The sequence below is a fragment of the Neomonachus schauinslandi genome, chromosome 1, assembly GCF_002201575.2.
Source record: "Neomonachus schauinslandi chromosome 1, ASM220157v2, whole genome shotgun sequence".
In the NCBI taxonomy this organism is placed as follows: Eukaryota; Metazoa; Chordata; class Mammalia; order Carnivora; family Phocidae; genus Neomonachus; species Neomonachus schauinslandi.
In genome coordinates this window covers 184655032-184673274 of record NC_058403.1, presented here as the reverse complement: position 1 = coordinate 184673274, position 18243 = coordinate 184655032, and the positions used below count along the sequence as shown (strand labels likewise).

The 18243-nt window shown below is 42.2% G+C and overlaps 1 protein-coding gene across 7 annotated transcripts in view; it reads right to left on the bottom strand.

The window, feature by feature from the left end:
* CADPS (calcium dependent secretion activator) overlaps nucleotides 1-18243 on the bottom strand; it is a 467508-nt gene that overhangs the window by 254240 nt on the left and 195025 nt on the right. For all 7 annotated transcript variants that reach the window (XM_021695231.1, XM_021695230.1, XM_021695232.1 and 4 more), the window contains one exon: nucleotides 4901-4981. In XM_021695231.1, the coding sequence (XP_021550906.1) occupies nucleotides 4901-4981 (81 nt within the window). The remainder of the gene's footprint in view (nucleotides 1-4900; nucleotides 4982-18243) is intronic.

Here is an 18243-nt window from a genome sequence, read left to right as displayed (position 1 = left end):
GCCACTCTGTCAGTCTGCAAATTTCTGCTAAAAAAATCAGCTATAATCGTATGAGGGTTCCTTTGTATGTAACTATTTGTTTTTCTTCTAATGATTTTAAGATTCTCTCTTTAACTGTTGACATTTTGATTATAATGTGTCTTGGTGTGTGTCTCTTTGGGTCCAACTTAGTAGGGGCTTTCTGTGATTTCTGGACCTGGATGCTTGTTTCCTTTGTCAGGTTAGGGAAGTTGTCAGCCATTATTTCTTCAAATAGGTTTTATGTCCCTTTCTTTCTCACTTTTCTTTCTGAGACTCCATAATATGAATGTTAGTACACTTGATGTTGTCTTGGAGATCTCTTAAACTATCCTCATTTTTAAAATTCTTTTTTCTTTTCGCTGTTCTGATCGGGTGATTTGCATATCATATCTTTCAGGTCATTGATCCATCCTTCTGCATCATCTAATCTGCTGTTGAGTCCCTTTGGTGTATTTTCCATTTCAGTTATTGTGTTCTTCAGCTCTGGGATTGGTTCTTTTTTATATTTTCTATCTCTGTTGAAGTTCTCACTGTGTTCATCCATTCTTCTCCTAAGTTGGGGGAGCATATTTATGACCATTACTTTGAACTCTTTATCTGGTAGATTGCTTATCTCCATTTCATTTAGTTCTTTTTCTGAGGTTTTGTCTTGTTCTTTCATTTGAAACATACTCCTCTGTTTCTTCATTATGTCCAATTTTCTGTTTATTTCTATCTATTAGATAGATCAGTCTCCCAGTCTTGAAAGAGTGGCTTTATGCAGAATGTGTCATGTGGGGCCCAGTAATGCAAACTCCCCTTAGTCACCTGAGTGAGGTGCCCCAGGGGTGTCCCTAGTATGGGCTGTGTACACTCTCCTGTTGTGGCTGGGTGACAACTCACTGTTGTGCAGGGCTGGCCCCATCCCATCTGGCTATAAGGTCTGGCTGTGAGTACTACAGGTATGCTGATGGGTGGGGTTATTGTCCTTTTGGCTGAGAGGCCCTGCTGAGGTACAGGATTATACAGGGCTCTCAGTGGGGCACATCCCCTGACACAGCATTCTAAAGGGAGGATTTCACAATGGTGTCTACCAGCACCAGGATAAGCACAGCAGAATGAAATAGGAAAATTGGCTGCAGCCAGTGTCTCAGTCCCCAGGGAGAGGCTCAGCTCTCTCTCCCATCTCACTGGCTGACGTTCCAAGATTAGTAATTGGATCTCCTTCACCTGTGGTCTATGTGCTTTTCAATCTCTTGTTTTTGCACTGGTTTCTGCATTGAGTGAGTCTGTGCTTAAGCCCTTTGATAGCAGTTTTGTTTTCTCTACCAGGTTTTCCTGAGTGCATTCCCTGTTGGTTGGTTTTCAAAGCCTAGTGTTTGGGGGGGCTGATCTTCTGTGTAGGATCTAAGGGTTGAAGTTTTTGATGTGGAGCTCAAATCTCTTGCTCCTCAGCAAAAATTTCTATATTTCTGAGATCCTTCTGATTGGAATGGGATGCTGCATCTGGGTTGTGGTTTCTTCCTTAGAGAGACTGTGTCTCTGTCACTTCCACCCGTGTCAGTGCTATCCCTTGTTGTGGAGGCCCTCCTCATCCAGTTTCTAGGCCCCCTTCAGACAGGACAATTCCACATGCAGTTGTAGACTTATTGTGTCTGTGGGAGGATGTGAGTTCAGGATCTTCCTACGCCACCATCTTGCCTGTCCCCTATCCAGGAATTTCTGGTTATGATATTTACAGGAGCTGATGTTCAGCCATATGGGTTGAATTGCACACTCTCACTAAAATTCACTGTGATGCCAGAAATAGAAAAATCAGGGTTTGCTAAAAGAAGATAATAAGCTGGGGTACTTTGTTTCAATATCCCTTCATGACCTAGCCAATATCTAAAATCTTGATATTTTGTTTAATTTTTAGCAGATATTTATCAATTTTCTTTAGTATTAGCCAGGCTGGCTTAGGCAAAGAGAATTTATTTGTCTCAGAACCCAACTAAACTGAGGGAAAAGCAGTTACACAGCTGAGACTCAAGAATAAGTGCAACCAGGGACTTGAACATCCTGAGTATCTCGGTATACTTCCTGCCTCTATCTCTCTTTGTATGTTGACTTCATTCTTTTATCTTCTTTTCCCTACATGGAAGAATTAAGCATGACTGCCGACATCTTTCTAGCATGAGAAGACACAGCCCTGTTGGCCCAGAGTCCACAGGTCCCAGGGCAGTAATTCATTGGTTTAGTTGCATCAGGCATCCATTTCTGGACCAATCACTTGTGGTCAGGGCAGGCTGGAAACCGTGCCTGATTCCATATGGGTAAAGAACATAGTTCCAGGACTAACTAGTTATGGCAAGGAGACCACTGGCATGAATAAACAATGAAGAAGATAGTCCATTTCTACAAGAACAGGAGATAGTGATGGGCAGACTCTTTCATAGAAATCCTCAATACCCTAAATGTTTGGAGGATTCTCCATATACTTGGAAATTACTCTCCATTCTCTATAAATAATAACCAAGATTCACTCTAATTGGCTATTTCAAAGTCTAGTTCTAAGTAGTCAATAATATCCTACTTGTTATCAAAATACCTAGTGGCATGGGCCGAGGGAGAGAGTTTTTTGGTCTACCATTGTTCAGAGATGAGCAATTTGGCTCACTATATAACAGTTGTTCATTCATGGTCTTTTAAAAATTGAAATTAGCCTACACTAGTTTCTTAAACTATCATGTGAAGCCTCAAAGTAAACAACTAAAATAAAGGTGCCATGAACTTGTTTTTGATGTGTGTGTGGAGTGTGTGCGTGTGTGTGTGATTTTCTTCAAACAGGATGAATACTTATTAGTTGGGGATGTAATAGTTGCCTAAAGGCAGAGAATGGACCAAATGAACTCTATTTTCTGGATAATCTGCTGAGGAGACACTGAGTTTACAGAAGTAAATTCTGAAGACTTATTGATGTTTTTTCCCTTGTTAAGCAGGATTTTCAAACATAAGAGCCTTTTACGCTACCTTTCAGCAAATCCATAACTGCATATTATTTTTAGCCAACAGACTGACTCTACTATAAACTTCGAAGATGTCCAAAAACAAGATGTAAAATATTTCAAAAAAGCTGCTTAAGCACAAACGGAGATTTTTGAGCTTTTTGGAATCTCTTTTTGGTTTCTCTTCTAGTGGAAGTCCTTCCCACATGTCCAGGTCCTGAGACACTTCTTTCCATGAAGAGAAAGGCTGGATGCTAAGCTTTGCTAACTGTCCATCCTCCCTACCATTTCCCACAGCCCCCTACCCTCACAGGTACACATGTTCTGTGGTTACCATAGGAACTAGTAGGATCTAATTATTTAAAATTTTGATATTTTGTTCTCCATGGATTTTTGCGTTAATTTTGATTAAAAAATATTTCATTAAAATGTTCTTTATCTTGCTTACTGCCTTTTTGGCCCCTTGCTTTTAAAATTTTGTACCTTATGTGAGTGTCTTACCTTGTCTCAGGTCTCATATTTAGACAGACTTGAGTTAAGAATCTAGTGTAGCACCTTAACTAGTACCTATCATGCTCGGTCGTGATCTCCCCACCTCTAAAACAAAAATGATAACTGAAATATACTTATAGGGCTGTTTGAAGGATTAAATGAAATGGTACATGGAAAGCATTTAGTATGCATGAAATGGAATCAGTATTCAGTGAATATGACTAGCATAACTACTGTCAATAATAACACAAGTGACAGCAAAAGCAGTAATAGTAGATAACATTTAGGTGTAGTCAATAATAGTAAGACATAATCCCAACTCTAGAGAAATCCTTTCTACTGGGAGGCTCAGACATATAAAAATATAGTCACCATTCAATGAACTGTTATAAAAAGGTTTATATGTGGTATGAAGAAAGCATGAGAGTGAGGAGAACTAGCTAAGCTCTTAGAGAAGGGGTTTTGAGCACCAAAGGCTGAGTAAGAGGGTTTGCTAAATGGAGAAGAAAAGAAAGATCACTCCAGTGCGTACAAAGTCACCGAGGCTGGAAAGGGCCTGCTGGACTGTTCAGAGGGAGACATTCTCTGTAGCTGGAATGGGGAATTCTGGTAGGAAAGTTGTGGGAGTTGAGCCTAATAAGAAAGGATCTAGTCTGTAGATTAAGAGCCTGGAATATCATTCTAAAGAGTTTAGATTTTGTTCTGGGGACAGTGGAGGAGTCTACTGAAGGATTTTGAGGCTCTGTTTTTGAGATGTTCACGCATGAGGTTTAGAAAGGTAACTGTGTGAAGGATAGACAGGCGAGGGGCAGGGGTGGAGCCAGGGATACCCACAAGGAGGCTATTGTGAGATCCAGGCGATGAGGATGAGGGCCTGAATCAAAGCACCAGCAGTGGTACTGAAAAGCAGTCAAGAGATCTGGCCCACATTTCAGAGGCAGAATTAATGACCTGGGTGGCTGACTGAGTGTGGGGTGCTTTGGGGATAAAGGAGAAACTGAGAATGCCTGGGAGGTCCCATCCACAGTAACTGACAGAGAACATGTGAAGAGGAGCCAATGTAGGTAAGTATGTATGGTGGGAAGAAGAAGATAAGGAGCTAGATTTTGAACAATTTAACTTGGAATGAAGGGGAATATCCAAGAGGACATGCTCAATAGACAGTTGGAAATATAAGGGAGGGACCTGGGAGAAAGGGGAGGCTGGAGTTTGTGTGTTGATTGGAGCATAGGAAATTTATGTACTATCTCTGGGAGAGCTGCCCTGAGAAAGGAGGGTTGAGGGCCCAATCAGATGATTGTCCTCATCTTTCTTCCTCTCTGCTTCTCCGTTTTATCTTTCCATGGACCTTAAAAATCAGTGTGCTTCCTGTGTGGGACTTTGGCCTGGTTCCCCAGCAAATGTCCTCAATGCTTCCTTACCCTGGCTATTTGGTCTGCCATTTGGAGACGTCCATCCAGCTCTCGTCTGATCTGGGCTGCTTGCTCATCTGGATTGTCCAGCTGCACAAAAGCACAAATATGGAGACTTTCAGTTTGGATCACAAAAACCAATGAACTAATGATGTTGCATTTTACATGCCCCAATTTCTGCCCCCATAGACATATTTCACTAAAAGTTAAGAATCTTGTAACAGACAAATACAACTGGAGGGAAATCTTAAGTTAAATCCTACCATGTGGTAGGCAGTTGCTAGGAAAGACATTTGAATGAACTTGCACAAGAATCATTTTGGAACTGCTAGACAGCAATGCTTCTAATAAGGGCCCAATACAGCACCTCTATTTTGGTCCAGTGAAGAAAGTGTTTACCTGACAGACATACAAGGAAGGAGCCAGTAATATAACTATTAGAAATGCGTGGAACAGACATAGTGCTTATCCATAGTGCCTACAAGGCATATATCCTACAGCTGTCCCACCCCTAGACCATGGGAGATTAATCAATCATTGCATTCCTTCTCACTGAGCCCTAAGACTTTCTCAGCCGGTACTCCAGATGGCCATTACCACTGAGTTGGTGTTAATGTCTAAGTTGAAATCTATCCTTGTCTTCCCTGTAGTTAGAGCTATTAGAACGTAAGAATCAGCATACCCAAGCATAAATAAACCTGGACAACTCCCTTCTCTGGTTTTCTCATCTATAGAATGAAGGGGTTGGTTACATAATCTCCATCCTTATCACATCTTTGAAAGAGACTGGTAAATATTTCTGTAAAGGGACATATAATTATTACTTCGGGCTTTGAGGGTCATAAGATCTCTGTTGCAATGACTCAATTATTCCAATCAGATGTGAAAACAGACATAGACAATACATAAATGAATGAGCATTTTTGTGATCCAATACAACTTTATGTGCAACAACATGTGGCAGGCCATAGTTACTGATCTCTGCTCTATGAATTAAGTTTCTCTCTTTATTTCCAAGCAAGCCTATTGTTATCCTTCAAACTGTAATTGAGTTTGTTTTGTTCAGTAGTTTATGATTAATTTTATTCACAGAAAAGTTTAATAAATAGGGAATAATGGCATTCAACTAGAATGGGCTTTATCCCTCTTTATAGTGCATATTAACTCACAATAAAATATAGCTTAAGAAGTATCTGAGTTTTCTAAGTCCCTTTCCTTTAAAAGCCATTTTTATTTAGAAATTTGAAAATAAAAACCCAGATCCAGAGGCGCCTGGGTGGCTCAGTCAGTTAAGTGTCTGACTCTTGATTTCGGCTCAGGTTGTAATTTCAGGGTCATGAGATTGAGCCCCACTGAGAGCTATGTGCTCAGCAGGGAGTCTGCTTGAGATTCTCTCTCTCCCTCCCCCTCTGCCCCTCTTCCCTCTCTAAAATAAAAAACAAACAAACAAACAAAAACCCACCCAGATCCATGCTTAAAAAAAAAAAGAATCTCATCTATGGTACAAAATGGTATAGAAAATAAGTTCTTTTTAATATGATGTAAACAAGAACACTGAAAAATTTATGGTCATACTTTTGAAGCATCGTCAATGGTCTTTTTTTAAAGATTTGTTTATTTATGAGAGAGAGAAATGTGAGCAGGGGAGGGGCAGAGGGAGAGGGAGGGAGAGACTCTCAAGCAGACTCCCCACTGAGCACAGAGCCTGTTGCTGGCTCTTGGTTTCAGCTCAGGTCATGATCTCGGGGTCATGAGATCATGACCTGAGTGAAACCAAGAGCCAGAGGCTTAACTGACTAAGTAATCCAGGTGCCCCATGGTTTATTTTATAAAACACATAAAAATCCATCTAGCTTTATGCCGTGCATTTTTAGCACCTGATTTAATTCAGGAGTTGCCCTTTCTTCTCCTTTCTACAGTTTTGAGGGGCAGGACTATTTCCTAGATCATAAAGACTGGATTGCAACTTTTGGCCATATATTCTAAGGCAGCACTTCCTAAAGAGTTCTGCCAAACAACAATCTTATTAAATCCTCCAGAAGAAAGGGTTCCAGAAGAATGGTCAGTTGAGTTTCGAAAATGGTGTATCAAAATGCACAAAGTCTCTGAGAAGTAAGGAAGTCTGCTAGACTCTGATCAACTTATTCTTTAATTCAAACTGAAATTTTTATTTTTTGCACAATACAATGCCCAGAGAATGAGCTGGAAATCCTGTTCTACATATATATATAAAGAAAACCACCCGAAAGCAGTTACACTGCTGTCCAGGGGTCCATTCATCACAAGCTTCCACATAGGCGCACATGGGAAACACGGTAGCCTCTGCTTTGTTTTTAAGTGCCAATGAGCTGTCTTCATTCTATTCCCTTGGAAACCCAAGACTTCTTTAGCTCCAGGTGCCAACCCACTGGGAACACTCAGACATGTCATGTTCAAAATACATATGCAAACACAACGTCTGACTTCTTCACTGAGAAGCAGCAAAATGATTTGGTTAGGGGCTAAAGCTGGGAATTCTGTCAGAAGATACAATGTTCACAGAGGTTAAAAGTGAAAAGAGAAAACACAGCCCAGTAGAACCATCCCCACTACTAAATTTTATGGAGGCATCTGGCCTCATCAAACGGAAATAGGGACAGCAGACAATGCCGGCAAAGAAGACGAGCAGGCTAGGTCTACACTACACTTCATTCATTAGTTCATGCGTTCTCTCATTTACTCATTCATTTATCAGATCTTTATGGAATGTCTTGATATGCCAAGACAGTGGAATACAGAAAGGCACAAGAGAGACTTAGTCACTGCCTCCATGGAGCTTAAATCTAGCAAGGACAGATAAGGTTATTTGAACATTTTGGGCACAAAAAAGAGGAGAGTAGCATTTATTGATGCCTATGTCGAGCCCAGGTATCCTATGGCCTCTATTTCAGTCTTTTCTGAAATGTCTCAAGAACTAGATATTAATGAATTCTCCCAGGGAAAAGACTCTGGGGTCAGGAAATGCTGCTCCCTCCTAAAAACTTATAATACATATTAGTATGATTAAGATTCTGAACAATTCTAGAATTAATAAGCCTATTGAACTGCATTTAATTTTGTCTTTTACATAATTATTTCACTGAAGAATATTCCACAGGGCAGTTTGGGAAATTTCACACGTGAAACAACTTTATGCGGGAGGTATCATTATCGCCCCCATTTTACAGATGAAGAAACTGAGTCTCAGTAAGGTTCAGGAACTTGCTGCAGTTCACACAGCTGATAAAGTGGTATGACCCATTAGAAATGGAGTCTGTCCTGCCTCTAACTGAAGCTCTTTTGCTCTGCCATTATGTTGGCTTCTTTCTTAAGTGCCTTGTTTGGTTTCCTAATTGGTCCTGACAATTAACTAACTCAGTGCCCTCACTTTGTTCCTTGTATACATGGGACAGTTTAACACATTGAGCCACCACTAGGGGGCAGAGAAATGTCTACCCTCCTTCACCCGTCATGACTGGCTGATGTCTTCTGGAGAGGCTACAGCAGTGCCAGAGCCCTCCCCCCAAAATGAGAGCAATGAGCGTGTCCTTATCCTGGCTCTGCCCCTTAGTTAGCTGTGTGACGTTAAACAAGTTACTTAACCTCTTTGTGCTCCAGGTCTCTTCATCTGAATAATCAGTGTAATAAATCGACCTAAGGCTATCATGAGAATTCACTGAGGCATCGGGTATAAAGTGCTCAGCCCAGTTCTTGGCACACAGGTTCCTGAACAAACCCTCAGGAAATGGTGGCTGCCTTTTGTGTTATTAAACAAGCCCATGGTGGCTGTATTTCTGACATGGGCCACAGTGGGGCGTCCAAGATTCAGATGAGAATGTGCCAGACGGGACTGTGTCCTTCTGTGGTGTGGCTGTGGGGGTCCTGCTCTATAGTCTGTGCACTAGAAAGGAAGGGATCGGGGGCTCCCCTCTCTTGACAAATTTCCTAGGCTTCCCAGTGTCATCCATATTCTCCAGGGTCAAGTCCCTTTGCTCTGTTAGACTTTAATTAGAAGGAGTGACCGGAAGGCAGACACGGCTGCCTGACAGCTAAGGATCTGAAGGGAGGATGAGAAAGGAAATGCAACCTCAAACAGCCTGGCATGATAGAGAAGGCTATCCTCAATCGAGGAGCTTGACAGCCCCACTGTATGCAATCCAAAAATATAAAGAGAAATCAAGTAATTACCTTTTCAAGTGCTAGAAAGAAAAAGCCAGAGAGTGAGCTTCCATGGAAACAAGGTTCTGTTTACTGCACCGGCCTTTTCCACCAAGGAAAGGAAAGATCAGCTGGCAAACCAGGCCAAGGGCAAACCTTCCCGTTGACAGCTCATTAGGGTTAAAATACGTACATGTGCATGAAGGCTCTTTACCTAATTAGACAAATAATCTTCCTACTAGCAGAGGTCAAGCAGAGGCAGCGTGGTGGTTGTCATGATTTGCCTGCCAAGCAAAGGGACTATTTCCCTGCACTATTCTCTTAAAGTGATGGGAAGCTGAGCCCAGCACTGCCCAAGTGCTGACAGGTATCACCTAAGCCATCAGTTCCAGCCCATCCCAAGGCTTGAGATTCTCTCCAGCTCATGGCTGTGCCCCTTTAGTCCACGCAGAGGCAAGAACTCAGATCAGCGTTGCTGTGGCCTGGTTCACACCTTCAGGAAGACCATGCCGCAGGGGACACAGGCCTGAGAATAGGGCAAAGGGGAGTCTGTGCCCAGCTATCTTACTTCCTGGTTCCATGACCATGTCAGGTTTCTCAACCTCTGAGCCTTAGATTCCTCAACTGCTGAGTGGGGATCACTTTGATCTTGTAAGGCTACTGAAAGGACTAAATGAGACATGTGGCATGTTTCAAGGGAAGTCAGGCCCATCTGGGTCCAAATCCTGGCTCTGCAGTTCCCTTTTTCAAAGGGATTGAACAAGGGAATGAACCAAAGCCTCAGTTTCTGGGATAACATAAGATACCTACCCCAGTGTGTTCTTAGGACTGACTGAGATGATACACATGCAAAGCACTTAGCATGGTGCTGGCACATAGTAGGTCTTACAGTTTAGAAAATAGTTTCCAGAATTATCCTGATTCTAGGGTGGGCACTCATCAGATGTCAACTCCCCTCCCTGCCCTTTGTGATTTATGATGGAAACTAGACCCTGGACAGGGAAGCCCTGGAGTGGACAAGAGGAGCCCTTGTTCTGGTCCTCAATTTGCCCTTAGCTAGGAGACCTGGGGCTGATGTCATGACCTCTCTATCCATAGTCCCTGCACCTGAGAAATGACAAACCCTCACTATTATGTCCCACTAATCAGCAAAGTCTAGACAAGCGTTTCTCAAAGGTATATTCTGGGGATACTAGTCCTACAGAGAAAGGGGTATGTGGCCAGTTACAGTTGGCTCTCTCTCTCTCTCCCCTTCCTATAGAGCAAGACACATCAGTGAGAAGACAACCTTGTGTGGCCCTACATTTCCCAAACTTTTCTGATCCTGTGTGTAATACGTTTGTGTAGCACATTTTGGGATATGCTCACCTAGACAATTCTCGTGTGTGCTTCATTTTTCTCATATCCATGGACACATCCAGTTTTTTGGAGGGAGGAGAAAGGGAGGAAGCAACCCCACTATGTAAGTCGATCTATATGTCAGTTTAAGAGTGACCCAGCTAGGAATACTCTGTTTGATCTCTAGGGTGACAGAGAAATCATCACTGGGCCCAGACTTGGAATCTCCTCATTAGCCCCGGAGGCCCTGGAGGATCAGCCTGCACGGGAGACATCCTTGGGCACTAGCTTTTCCTAGGATGCCTGAATTCTTTGGGCTTATACATTACGATGACATGGGGGCAAGTCCAATTCTGGACTCTTCCAAACTCATCATTATTGCCGCAAGGCAGTCCCCAGTCAAGCAAAAAGAAGACATGATTCAAATATGCAGAAAATTTAAACAGAAACAGGCAGATTACTTTATGCATTATTTGAATAATTGCTCTACTTTCTGGAAAAATCTGCGGTATTCAGCCTCAGAACGAATAGAGCAACTTCAGCCTCAGGACTACAATGAAAATGATCCAGAACTGTGGCCGCAAGGAGCACTCGAGACAGTGTAGTAAGCACAAGCAGGGTGTGGGCCCTGCTGAGCTCTTTGGCCTCTTGGAAACCACATCCTCCCTTTCCCCCTCCTCAGTACACGGCACTGGGCTCCTTGCTGAGGCCTCTGGAAGGATTTGTTTTCTCCTGCTGCCAGGCGTTGGCACATACTGTTCCCCACGCCTGGAACATTCTCCCTTGTCTCCTCCTTGACTCATAACCAGTTCTTATTCTTCATCCTAGGCTTTGCAGCAAACTCTTCTCCGACCTTCCAGACTTGGTGAGTTTCTCCTGCCAAGCTCTCCTAGCACTATGCAACTCTCCTCTTATTAGTATTTTTCATAACTGTAATTTTACATGCACTTATGAGATTATTTGATGTTTACCTACTACACTGTTAAGGTCCATGAAGGCAGGGATGCATGTGGTTTTGCTTCTCTCTGCATTCCCAGCACCTAGCATGGTGCTGAACACATAGTGGGCTCTGATAATTGCCTCACCGACTAAAGGACTGAGTTAATTAAATGTGACCCAAAGAGGGGAAGTGACCTGCCCACAGTCGCACAATAATCACTGAGAGGGCTGGGACCAGGTTCCCCACCTGCTACCTTCTAGCCTGCTAAGTTTTGCTGCTTCATGACTGTGTTCTGGGAAGGGCCATTCTCTGCAGAAATAGGCAAAGACTGACCTTTGCTGGCCTGTCACCAGTTACATTCCTGATAAGGCATTCTTATTTCTGGGCTCTGGGGACTTGAGGCAGGTGCGCCTGTCAGCTGAAGCAGTGCAAGCCACCTGCTGACCTAGGTTCACTGGATCTGTTCTCCCTGTTCCTCTCCACTTCCTAGCCTGGCCCCTTAGTTCCCAGGGATTAGCGTCTGAGAAGGAGGCTGCCAAAAGCGACTGCAGAGGAGGGCAGAGGCGCTTCCCTGTAAAGCACTGCTATCAGCTGGCACGCTTCTCCTTTCCTCCACAGCCCTGTGTTTTTTCTCCTCCTTCACAAACTGCTCCAGCAAATCCTGCCCTCCTGGCACACTGCAGTCTGGAAAGTTACCACCGGGACAGCGTCAGTCTCCCTCCAGGGGCTGTGGGTGTCCAAGCTCCTATCTCAAGAATGTACTGAGGTTTGGACGGTGGCTACATCACTGCATTCAGCACCTGGCTGCCCCTCCAGACTCCTTTCCTGCCGACCTCTCTCCACTTTGTCCACATCTGTCTGATGAGGCTGTAGGATGTGGTTGGCAAGAGCTCCCCCTCTACTGAGCACCCTCAAATCCTTGCCTTTCTACTTAGAGGCCAAGCAGGCTGGGCAACTTATGAGAACTCTCTGAGCCCGAATTTTTAATTTTTTTCCAACTCCCTTAGCTCTAAGATGGGAATAATAATGATAATACCTACCGTATGGACTGGTGAGAGGTTAAATGAGATGGTATGTGTATACCCCTTAGCAGAGAGCCTGGCACGCCATCACTTTCAGTAAATCTCAATGGCTATTAGTACTTGACATTCTGCAGCCTGCGTATCTCATCCTTAGACAAAATCTGATTCTAATAATACTTAAAAGGGGCAGAACAAGTTTTCCCTGCTTTGAGGAAGGAAACCAGGTTTCAAAAGATGAAGTAGTTTGCCAGTAGTTTCAGAGATAATTGGCCCTTCACAGAGGACACACGCCTTAGAAAGTAGAGCATGGATTTTAGAGTCAGAAAACCTTAAGATCAAACCCAACCCCTGTCACATACTCACTGTGTGACCAGGGCCAGGGCATTCAACCTCTCTGAGCATCTCTACCCATAGCTTTAAAGTAATACCCTCAGAGGATTACTGTAATGATGATCATAATAGACATTTTCACACTGTAGGGGTTCAACACATTGCAGGTTTATTATTCTATTTTTATTACTGGGGGGTGGATCTCGTGCAGCCTGCAGGCTTGCCTGTGATCTGTCTTTACTAGGGCTCTGTTCCGGGATTATTTCTAGAGAAAACGTGGAATTTGGTGTCCCATGCATACTCAATTCCACTCTGTTTTTATAAAAATCACTCAAGGAGATACTACCTCACCTATTGAAGAGTTAAAGTAAGATCATTAGTGTCTTTCTTTACCATGCCTTATTTCCTCTCTAAGAGAAGACCTTGAGTAGGTCAAAGTTCCCATCTCAGGGAGGTACTTCTTCTTGATTGCAAAATGCAGGGTTGAGCTCCCAGGGTTTGCCAGCCAATAAGAACATCCTCTGTATTTGAGTCACCAGTTTTATGTCTTTGCTGGCTTCTGGCAATGCAGTAAATATAACACAAGAGCTCCAAATGCAGTAATTCTCTGAGCAAGCAGCAAATAAATACATAAAAATACCCCAAACAGAAAACCAATCTATTCCTTTATGATCCTGCAGTATTCAACCAGTCTTTTCCCATTCTCACCCGGTCCTGGAATGACCTCTTCTCTCCTTTCCATTTCAAATCTGACATGTAGTTCAGGGTCTGGTTTCAGACCCGCTTCCTGCAGGGAAGCCCTCCTTGATTACTTGAGCCAGGTATCAACTTGGCTCCATAGGTACCACCAGCCAGTCCAGTACCTAAGCCTTCTGTGTGTTCACAAGTCTCACATTTCCCTTCCCCACCAGAATAGCTATAGGGCACAGTCATCAGGGACCCAGGAACTAGAAACAGTCAGATCTGGGCTCAAATCTTTGCTCTGCCACTTACCAGCTCCATGACACTGCACAATATACAGAACTGTCTCTGCCTGCGGCCTTTTCTGCAAAGTGGCAGTCCTAATAGTAACAATGCCAACAGCAGACATTTGTAATGAGAATGAAAAATGGTACTCATAAGCACTTAGCATGATCCCTTGGATAGGATGCGGGTCTACAGGTTCAAGGCTATAATTTAGTACTCTTGAGGCCAGACACTGGTTTTTGTCCAGCACGAGGGACACAGCTGTGTTTTTTATGGATCATCTTAATAATCTTCACAGCTGGGGTTGGGAGATGGTCCAGTTCACCTGCATTATCGCGAGGACACAGGGAACTGAGCCATTCAAAGAAGAGTGGGCACTATCTTTCCAGGTGGGAGTGTGACAGCCGAAGCCCAGGGTATTTTGTGACACAGGTGGTTTTTGTGAAGAGAGGATGCTTGGAACTAGGTTGGTTTATCCCTTTGTAATTGTGCATCCCCTTCTAAATATTTCTGGAATCCACCTATTCTGTTTATCCACTTCCCTAAGCCAGGTTGCCATTGGCTCTGTCCTGGACTGCTGACCGCGTCCAGGACAGCATCCTCTTTGACACGGCAGTTCTCAATCCTGGCTGCACATTGAGATCACCTGCAGGAGACAGAAGGAAATTCCAATATCCAGGCTGCAGCCGGACCAGCTAAATCAGATATTTGGGTTGGGCCCAGGCATCAGCATTTTAAAAAAAATCTCCATGTGATTCCAAAGTGTAGGAAAACTTGAGAACTTCTACCAAAAGCCAGTGGTTCTGAAACTATGGTGCATATGAGAATCAACCAGAGAACCTGTGAAAACAGTTATGAGGCTCATCCCCAGAGAGTTTTGATTCAGTGGGTTTAGGGCAAGACCCAAGAAGGTGCCCTTCTAACAAATTCCTGGATGATGCTGATGCTGCAAATTATACTTTGAGAACAAAGGACTGAATCCATGCTCAGCATGTGCATCCTGCTCCTGCTTAAGACTTGTCAGTAATGTTTCATTTTCCTTGGCAAAAGGAGTCTGAGGTCCTTCTCGAAGCCTAAGGAGCTGCTGCCATCTGGTTCCTGCACAGCTCTCTCCAGCCTTATCTGCCAACACTGGATCTTGCCCTCCAGGCTCGGGTCATTCTGTGCTGCTGCTTCTAGGTTCTCAAACATGACATATTCATGGCCCTAGGCTGATGCACATGCTTTCCCTTCCCTCCTTCTGGCCTTTGTGTGGCTAACCCAGGTTTGAGCCTCCACAATGCTTTCTTAGGAGACTTTTGGGGCCCAGGCAAGGTCACTTCCTCTAGGCTCTCACAGCATCCTGAACCTCCTCTTTTATTCCTTCCATCACATTTGCATTATTTGCTCCCTGCTGTGTTGTCTGCAAGACTATAAAAGCCTTCAGGGCAGGGACCTTGTCTGTCTTATTCACTATAAGATCTGCAGTGACTGATGCATGGTAGGAGAGCCAGGAATATTTGCAGAACTAAATTTGAGATAGAGCTAATAATATTTACTGGGTTTGCTCTGATGAGTTAATAAGATAAGTTTGTCCAGGCACTTAGTGTGGTTTCTGATGCTTAATAGGTGCAAATGGTTTAGACTTATTAAACCCTTGTTGAACATATAACTGAAATTGAGTATTTAAGTGCAGAAAGGGCAGAAAATAACTGACTAAAGTGTTGTGAATAACTGAGGTGTGAACCAATGAAACTCTGGGAGCCTCAGTTTCCTCATCTGGCAACTGGGAATATTAATATTCAACTCATCGTTTAAAGCATACTCACTAAACGCTTGCTTTGGACGCAGGCATTGTGGTTTGAGCTGTGAGAGCAGGACAGACATAGACCTTGCCCTCTTTGAGCTTATGGTCCACAGGAGAGCTAATGTATATTGACTCCTGAGTACTTAACTATAGCCTGGCCATACCAAGTGTCTCATTCATTGCCTTGTTTAATCCTAGATTAAGTATTACTATTACAATCAAGATCACTTTACAGATGAGGAAGCTGAGTCTCAGAGAGATTAAGGTGACATCTCAGAGAAGGGGTAGAGCTGGGATATGAATTCATTTCTGTCTGAATCCAGAGTATAAGTTTTTCAACAGTTCACCGTTGTAATGTTCAGTGGGGATAACTTTCAAAAAAGAGGGTTATTTTTTCAAAATTGGCAAAGTATCTCACAAATGTAAATTACTATTTTCATAGTCATTAGTCTTGAATTTAGTTTTTACTAATTTCTGAAATTCTGTTGAGGCAGCCAATTTGATGGAAAATGGTCACTTTTTCAAAATGAACCCTAGGAGATTTTGACATAAATATTATGGGAAATAAAAATGCTTTTTTGTACCGTTAAATAATTTTGATATCACATCACCGACTCATGATGAAAAGCAATTTATAACTGGCAAAAATAATGTGCTCAACAGGAAATCCAGAAAACATCCAGTGATGTCCAAAATACCTATATACACTAATAAAATTGAATGCTTTTGCTAAAAATGCCCACTCTTTAAGAGGAAGTGAATTTCATTTTCAAATATCGACAAGGCAGTATAAAAGTTACTCACAAGGACAAAATGAAATCGAGTTTTCTGGCTTCTACAATGATGGCGCTAGTGAATGTGTATGTTCAAGCAGGTAAGTGTATGTGTATGTGTGTGTGTATAACAGACATCTTGAGCAGTAGAAAACATTCAGAGCTATAAGTCATAGAGCTGCTCATGTCAATTAAAATTGAGGCAAAGTAGTATAATTTCCAGGGTACATGAGAACTGTCACATACACCTCTGTTTCTTTTGAGTGGCATGTCACAAACACAAAACGTGCTTAATTTCTAGTCCCAGGTTGATCATTACACAAGTGCCTGGTAGAAATTGGGTCTATTCATAAGTCTACCCACATATATCATTATCTTCATTTTGCCTGCCCTGAAGAGTGTGCCTACCCTGGTGATACCATTGTTTAAGGCCAAAAATATTTATAAAAGGTGTGTTTCACCTTGATCAAGACCTTTCAAAGGAACAGTTAGTTCCTGGTGTCAAATCCATTAATCAAGTAGATATATTTTCTATTAGTTATTTAAAAAGTATCAGTGGGCAAGGGGAGGAGGCAATATTAAAAAAAGAGTGAGGTCCCAAATTTTCCAACAGATGGGATAAAAGAAATGATTTAAAAACATCAAATTATATTGTCTGCATTTATTAAATGCTTTCTGCTTGTAATAGGCTATATCATGTGCTACAGATGAGCAAAGGCATTAGAATATCTATTCTAATACATGTAACAGTTCTTAATTTGTGGAAATATATGAACACCTACTCTTGCCATATTTTATAAGTTGGAAGTGGTGGTGGTGGGGATTTGGAAGTAGAAGACTTTGTATTTTTGATGAAGTTGGGGTCAGTAATTCCATGTCAATCACAAACAAGGATAATCGTGTGTTATACTGAAAATATGATCCTGAAAAAGTAAATTCAAAAAGAGGAACAAATTCATCCAACTAGCCTAATTTATTCCTTGATAACAAATTAACCCTGAAATCTCAGAGGCTTAAGACGACAGTGGTTTATTTCTTGCTTATTCTACATGTCCATGTGGATTATGGGGGACTCTGTTCCACATAGTCACTCCTGAGTGACCCAGGCAGATGGAAGAACCACCATTTTGTGACTCTGCCATCTCAACATGTAGCTTCCAGGCTCACTGTGACAGGAGAACACAGAGCATAGAACTCATGGCCTGTTTGCTGGAATTAGTCATATGGCCCTAACTATTGCAAGGGAAGCAAGAAAATGTAAGGGAACATAGAGAATATTTTGTCTCTGTCACAGAAAACAACTGTGGATTCTGGTTTAAAAAAAGTAGAAAATCTTCTAACAGAAAATCTATTTTGAGTATATGGAAATTGCTTGATACTCTAGTTTACCTGACCTATGTGGATAATTCTACATCAATTCAAATTAACACAAGTGAACATAGTGTAACATAATTAAAATTTCATTGTAAAAGGCAAATACGGCTGTGGCTGAGAGGAGGGAAATTAAAAAAAAGAAGTACTCTCCTTTGAGAGAAAAATCTGCAAATAAAGAGTATTTTAGGCCATATAAATCAAAAGAATATTGACTGAAATACACAATTCTGGCACTAGAGAAGTTCAACTCAAGAAGGCCCTAGGGCCTCACAATCTTATGTTATGTTAAATCACCACACATTACATCATTAGTTTTTGATTTATTTTTGATGTACTTATAATTTTCCAGGCAAAGAAACACTTTGAGCAGTAGACCACCATCAAGATAGATGATTTCTTGTCTCTTGAAATTTTATTTGCAATTCAGACATAAGAATAATCCTCTATGAAACTGTTTTTAAGATCAGATAGTTCATCTACTGATGCTGTCTTTTCATATTTGCAAAAGCACCCGAGTTGAATTTCCCAGCAAAGGGAATGTTTTATAAGGCCTTTAGAGAAATAACTTTGTAGCAATTGTAGTAAATTTCACCCCACCTCATAATTACTCTACAATCTCAAAGGAAACAGAAATTTAGCCAGGAACC